The 7628-nt window shown below is 40.1% G+C and overlaps 1 protein-coding gene across 1 annotated transcript; it reads left to right on the top strand.

The window, feature by feature from the left end:
- Positions 1-6000: 6000 nt before the first annotated feature.
- il6 (interleukin 6 (interferon, beta 2)) lies at positions 6001-7266 on the top strand (the record flags this gene model as incomplete). The annotated part of the gene is made up of 5 exons (XM_084562627.1): positions 6001-6016; positions 6105-6295; positions 6425-6520; positions 6622-6765; positions 7060-7266. The coding sequence occupies 5 exons, from the start codon at positions 6001-6003 to the stop codon at positions 7264-7266; spliced, it is 654 nt and encodes a 217-aa protein (XP_084418753.1).
- Positions 7267-7628: the final 362 nt, after the last annotated feature.

Genomic DNA, 7628 nt, shown 5'->3' with positions numbered 1-7628 from the left:
GTCAGCCAGCAGGACGTGTTAGACAGAAAGTTGATAGATAGATAGATAGATAGATAGATACTTTATTAATCCCGAGGGAAATTCAAGCATCCAGTAGCAGTAACATACATTGAACAGAAACTATAAACTATGTTAAAAATATATTAAAAATATAAAGTGACCTGATGTGTCCAAAGCAGGAAAATTCAGGCCAAACTTTGATGTCTAGACAACTGGGTCAGGGAATCTCCAAAACCCACTCTGTAGTGGTCACTACTTATTAAAAATGGTCCAATGGGAAAAGGGTGAACTAATGACAGGGTCATGGACTGGCCCCTGTGGTCTAAATCCAACAGACAAACTGCTGTAGCTGAAATTGCTAAAAGAGTTGATTCTGGTTCCGATAGAGAGATTTATGAACACGCAGTGCAACACAATTGCAACAAATGTTGCATATGGGGGGTGCAGACCAGTCAGGGTGCCTGTGCTGAAACCTGTCTGCTGCTGAAAGTGCCCACATTGGGCTGGTAACATCAGAACTGGACCACGGAGCAATGGAAGAAGGTGCCCTGTTTTGATGAGTCACATTTTCTTTTGCATGACATGGATGGCCAGGTACACATGGCAATCCCCCGGCAGAGGCAGTTTGATGCTTTGGGCAATCTTCTCCTGGGAGACCTTGGGTCCTGCCCCTTATGTGGATGTTTATTCGCCACGTACTACCTACCTAAAGATTGTTGTAGGCCATCTACACTCTTTCACAAAATGGAAGGGGACTCAAAATAATTCACCTGCCACAAAGCAAAAATGGTTCATGAATGGTTTGAGGAACACAACCACAAGTTCAAGGTGTTGACTTGGCCTTCAAATTCCCTAGATCTCAATCCAGTCGATCATCTGTAAGATGTGCTCGACAAACAAGTCCAATCCTTGGAGATTTCACCTGGCAACTAGAAGGACTTAAAGGATCTGCCGCTAACGTCTTGGTGCCAGACACCACTGCACACCTTCAGAGGTCTAATGGAGTCCATGCATCGATGTGGGGGACAAACACAATATGAAGAAGGTAGTAATGACCTTGAGTTAAACCCACTGAACAACTCCTGTGACCAATTTAATCACCCCTCTCTCTTTCTTAGGAATGCTTAAGAGAATTTCATTGGAAGTATGACTAGAAGGAAAAGAGTTCAGAGTAAGAGGAAGCCTGCAGGGAGGCCATGAGGAAGGGCACATATATGCTAAACAGTGAAACTGGCACATGTTTTACGTGTGGGCTGAGCACTGTGCACTGTTTTCTCTCATTTGTGTGTGCATTCCTGCTCTCATTCTACAGCAACCGTTCATTTAATTAGTTTCACTTGAATTCAAATTCATTGGTGGTCTTTTCACACGGTTTAATTTATTCATCATTACTCACCTCATCTCCTGGGCTTTAACAGAACAAATACAATAGCTGTGCTAAGGGATTATAAGAAACCACCTAGACCTTTAGATCATGATCTCCATTAGCGGAATAAGATGTAATGGAAGATGTTCATATTTTCCTCCTTATGAATTTACCATCCATGTTGACTTTAATGTTGCTCATTCATTGAAGTCTACAGATTCATTATTGAACTGAACTGCAAGCACAATGTCCACTGAAGATCATGCGTGACTGAAAGCTTGTGTGATGGTCATGTATAGTCTTATTGCAAATGATAGAAATTCATTTGAAATTCAAGAAAGACCCGTTTCTCGCCCACTTGAGAAAAAGCATGCAATAAATTCTAAGGTGCATTCCCCCCCGAGCGACTTGGCGTCATGGATTGCAAGCTGCTTTTAAAATGCAAAGCAACAAAGTAGAGAAGTAAGACTCAAAACTTTACACATGCACACATACATGCACGTGTATATCCTAAATAATAATGATGAATAATTTTGCCGTGTGCCACGTAGGCTGGTGGTTATTCCATTTTTAGATGAAGGGATATATCGAGTTATTTTCCAATTGAAGAGACTGGGGTAGTCTGTAGCTTAATATGGACTTTTCTTGAGGGAAAATAAATTACCTTGGTCACAAAACCAAAAAGCAGAAATGAGAGTCGGAACTACGGCATTCAATTCAAGAGCCTTTCTTTGCAGTCAAGAGAACCAAAGCTGGATAGTTGCACATAAAACAAAACAATGAAGAATCAAGATTGTTTTATATTCTCAACTCAATTTTGTCAACCTGACAGACTGAATATGTGTCTCGAGCTCTTCAGCTCAGCATCAGGGAGGAAAGTTCCCAATGACCACAACGGAGCTTCGTCCTACAACCACTGAACTATTCTGAAGTCTCAAACAATCCACTGAAATTACCAAAACACTCCTCAATCAAAGGTGGACACAACCCCTTTCTTATTACTTCCTCAATAGAGGACACCCATTTTTTTCCCCAGTTCAGGAGTTCTCTGGTTTGATTCCCCATACGTGATCCTACAACACAGAGGGAAAGTTTAGTAGCAAAGATAGTAGCACGGGGAATTAGAAACAAACACAAAACTATGAAATGTCTCGTGGTAAGTACTCAGAAGGAGAACACAAAGGAAGAAAGAAAGAAAGAAAGAAAGAAAGAAAGTTGTGAAAACATAACTGAAAGTCAATTGAGGAACGTGCCTCTTCTTTGAATATTGTAGGAAAAGAGAAATCCTTACATCCTGTGGGTTTTGAAATGCCAAAGAAAATAAGCTGTGTGTGTGAGAGAGAGTAATTGGCGTTGAATACGCATATAAAGTCTTATATCCAGGTTAAGGTCATATTTTTGTTGTGAACAGCATATCCCAGCCAACAGAATGATGGCATTCTTATGTAAAAATCGTATTTTTTTCTTTCAACACTACAAATGTGAATCAAAACCAACCATCTTATATTTTCAAACCAGCAAATCCTCATTCAACTTCATAAACATGAGAAAAACAGAAGCAGAGGAAGTGACAGAGCTATTAATAAAACAAATATATTACTTATTATGGCTATTATGGTGTATACAGCTGCTCTTATTCTATATTTTATGTGTATAGATTGAGATTTATTTTATTTTATTTTAATTTTAATTTTTATTTTATTACACTTATTTAAGTTTGTGTGTTTATGTACAAGAGAGTAAAGTTACCAGAGTCAAATTCCCTGTATGTGCACATACTTGGCCATTAAAGCTGATTCTGATTCTAAAGCTTACAAGGTGACGTAAATACATGAAATAAAATTGCAGCTTCAGATTTTTCACCACTAACATAAGGAGTGCCTCAAGGATCAGTTGTGGGCCTCGGCTTTATTTATAACCTCTGTTAATTAAATCCAATTGGTTGCCATGTGCATCTTAACACAGATGACACACATAACTTTCATTTATTCATCTTCAAGTTGCAATTATCAAAATACTTAATGCAAGTAGTAGCATTAGTGACATATTTATTGCAAGTAGTGATATCTAGAGAGTGACAGAGAATAAATACCAAGGAATTAGGCTTGATAAATCATTTAAATTAAAAGTCATACTAGTCAAACTATGACAAAAAAACTAGTCCTAGACTCAAATCCTTCATCATTTTTCAATGCGAAACTGCTGTTATGTTGCTCTGTGCTCTCCTTATGGCCACCAGGCTCCATTGAGAAAAACAGTCATTTTACCTCTTTACGTGATTGTTTAAAAAGCCAGTATTTGGTATTGGTTGGAAACAATTCAGTCCTGCAAACTAAATTCCATGCAGCTGAGAATGTAAGCGCAATTCAATCTTTGTGCGATAAATGTGTGAGGTGTTTTATGAAATCGCAAGCAAGAACCAAGACCGTTCCGAGGAACTGGCAAGCTTTTCCTTTCCCTCCGTCAAGCCAGCCAGACAAATTAATAGTTTTAGCTTTCGTAGGGAAAGTATATCTTGAGGCAATAGTTGGGTCATATACTCAGTATGACTCAGAAGACCAGCAAACTTTACAACATCACTCTTGCCACTGCATATCTAGTATGATGCTAACTCCTCCATAATCCACGGCCCCAACAGTATGTTTCGTATTAGAATATTTTTTTGTGTTTCTGTCAAGATGCAACAAAAAAATGTGTTGATAAAAGATTAAATGAGGAGATACACAGGTGGCAGGTGGTTAAACATACCACTATAACTGCAGTGACCACTGTGTCTGTGTCGGGTAACTTTCTCTTACAGTCCTCAGACTAAATGAGTCCTTCATGGAGAAAGCAGTCAATGAATTATAAGTGTGGAGTGTCCCAGAAGTGCACAGAAACGTCATAAAAGTCCACTGAATATATAAAAGTATGTAGAAAGTTACAAACTGCTAATATTACTGGAATATTTAAAAACAGAAGCCAAAGCAGTGGTACAAAAGGTTTCTTTAGGAAAATCAGCACATTCAAATATCAACAAAGTAATGGTCCAAAATTATTACAACAAGAAACAGTAGGACTACTGCGTGGATGTGATCGACTCAAAAATACAATAATGCCCTTTAAACACTGTGAAGTGTACACTGTTAGAAATTGCTGTTAATTTACAGCAGAATTCCAACAGTATTAACCTGTTATTTCTGAATACATCACTCTACTGTTAATACAAACAAAAAACTGTGAAATTTTGCTGATTTACGGTTCTTTTAACAGAACTATACTGTTTTCCTAGAATATAGCATTTTACCGCTAATCATTCATCCAAACCTTCTAAATCACGGTATCATGATGTATTTTTTGCATTCTGGGAAACCTGAACCTGAACTACACACGGGAAGCTGGATCTGTTCGGGCGGCACAGTGGCGAGGTGGTTAGCATTGATGCCTCACAGCGAGAAGGTCCTGGGTTCGAATCCGTGGTCGACTGGGCCTTTCTGTGTGGAGTTTGCAGTTTGCATGTTCTGCACACAGCCTGTGTCTGCGTGGGTTCTCTCCAGGTACTCAGGTTTCCTGCCATGCTAACTTTCTAAATTGGCCGTAGGTTTTAGTGTGTCTCTCTGTGTTAGCCCTACGATACTGGCGACCTATCAAGGGTGTCCGATGACAGCTAGGATAGTCTCCCGTGACCCTTCACAGGAACAAGCGGTCCGGAGGCGGTTAAAGATAACCGCCTCCGGAAGATGAATGAATTACATAAGTGTGATCTGTTCTTTCACAAAGCACATAGTTTGTAGATTGTGTGAAGACTGATAATGTATTTTTAAACAAACCAGTTGACTGTAAAGTATTGTGAAAGTAATCTTGACAAACAGTAAACGCTGTATTTCTCAATAGCAGTAAAAAACTGTAAATTTTAGTGACAGTAAAAATATGTTAATTTTACAGTAACATAATGGCAACCCTTCTTTACTGTTATTTTACAGGAAAATTCTTAACAGTGTAGTGATAGAAATACTCCAGCAAAGTAAGTACTACAGTAAATAGCTACTTTCCACCTCTAAACTCTAGTCATCTGTTTTGTGGACACTTAAATGTGTATAAATCCTGAGACACCGCTGTCTGAATCATCATTTGCAAAAGAAACTTTTTTTTTTTTTGTCTTTCAGCTATTGATCATCATTTAGGCCTAATTATTAATTTATCTCCAAGCTACAAGCACAAGCCATTGGAATATTGCTATGAAAATGCTCAGGTCTGGGGGGATTCCCTTTAAATTGACTGAAAATAACAAGGTTTTTTCCTTCAGTGGTGTCAAATGCTGACTCTGTACGTGTATGTGTATGTTATTATTATAACAATCAATGCTATAATTCCACTTCCTACCTAAATAACCTTGTTTGAATAAATAAATAAAATTACAAATAATATTAGAATGGACATCATCTTAGTCAAAACCACCATCAACCACCTAAGCTGCTACACCACATACTTGACGCAAACCAGAAATTGCCTGCCTCTTTCAGGGAGGGGGGATTTCCTCCAGGGAAGACCAGGGTATAAAATGACAGCCCATCTCGAACACAAGACAACTCCTTCAGGCCCTGGCAGCCCTCAGCATCAGTGACAGCTCTACAAGATCTTCCCGGCAGCGCATCATGCCCTCTAAAATTAGTAAGTCTGTCTGTGCGCACGTTTCCTGCACGTCTTCCTGTTTTCATGCGTTCGTTTATTCATTCATGCTTTCACCCCCTGCGCACAGTTCTGGTGTTGCTCTCTGCAGTGATGCTGGCCGCTCTGCAGCCGACGTGCGCCTCCGGCGCTCCGCTGGAAGACGCGCAACTGGACATCCCGGCCGGTGACACTTCAGGTGAGGAGGGGGAGGAGACCGCTCAACCGACGGCCAACCCCTTTACTCGTTTTACTTTCATAAACGAGCGCCACAAGAAGGAGGTAAGAGCTTTTATCATTCATTGTCTTGAATGAGTTTTTTTCTTATAAAGTTTTACTGAGTAACTGTTTCACATAAACTCCCTTTCTGACCTTAATCGTTATTTATTTGAAACATCTCTTCTCCATCAGTTTGAAGAAGAATTCCAAGGTGTGTCATTCAGCGACCTGGACTCCCGCAGGTCCCCCTTGTTCCCGGAAAACTGCCCAGAAACCAACTTCAGCAAGGTTGGTCTCCTCCTTTCCGACCCTGTGAGCGCTGCTAAAAGAAAGTGTGTGATGGGGATAGTTTGAGCACTGTCAAATGTGTGTCTCTCTCCTCTATCCAGGAGGCTTGTCTCCAAAGGCTGGCTCAGGGCCTGCTCACCTACACTGTTCTCCTCAAGCATGTAGAGAAGGAGTACCCCAACAGTCAGATCCTCCGCGAGGTCAGAGGACTCTCCAACACGCTGTTTGATCAGATTATGAAAAAGGTGCGTCTGGCATGCTGGAAACTTGTCTTTCTGTGTTGATCCTGACATTGTCTTGTATGCTTTAGCCTTTTCTTTCATGTGGCACAGGTTTTAATCATTCATGCTGTAGCCAGTGGTGGGATAAGCCCTTCTCTTTGAGCTAAAGTAGCACAATATTCACATGCCTTCAAAGCGTGACATTTGTTTGACAAGAAAACTATTTAAAACCAGGTGTCACAGATGCACAGTAACAGTCCTGCTTTAATTTCTGACTTCACCGTCCCTCACGTTAACCCCGTCACTTCTGGCCCACAGATGAAAAACAAGAAGCGGGTCACACCGGTGACCGGAGCCCAGGAGGAGCAGATGCTGAAGGACATCGGCACGCCAGACGATCCCTTCAACAGAAAGATGATGGCCCACAGCATCATGCGCTACCTCGCCAACTTTGTGTTTGACGGCAAAAGATCCATTCGCAAAAGGGAAAAGAAGAACAGATCAACGATATGGCACAGTGCTTAAAGCAATTCTGTTACAAATGAATACCTCAGGGAAAGTGGGTGTTAGTCACGCCGTTACTCTTCTCAGAAAGCGCCTACTGCAAGCGCACCAACTCTTGAGTTTAATGCATTTACAACAATCCACTCTGTGTAGTGTGTGTTCAGTAACGTAAGCCTGCGGGCTACTTCATAACTTATTTTATCTATTTATACATTACTATTTATTTGAGAAAAATCTAGAAAAATCTATGATTGTGTAATCACAATTAACTTGAGCAGCAATGTTGGAAACATGTTAGAAAAAAAATTTGCTATTTTTTAAAAAAGAAAATCTATTTTGTAGTAATTTTATTGACTATTTATTTTTAAACTGAAGTTACTGGA

This window comes from Chelon labrosus, assembly GCF_963514085.1.
Source record: "Chelon labrosus genome assembly, chromosome: 16".
In the NCBI taxonomy this organism is placed as follows: domain Eukaryota; kingdom Metazoa; phylum Chordata; class Actinopteri; order Mugiliformes; family Mugilidae; genus Chelon; species Chelon labrosus.
The sequence above is the reverse complement of the archived record's forward strand: the minus strand, read 5'-3'. Positions and strand labels throughout refer to the sequence as shown.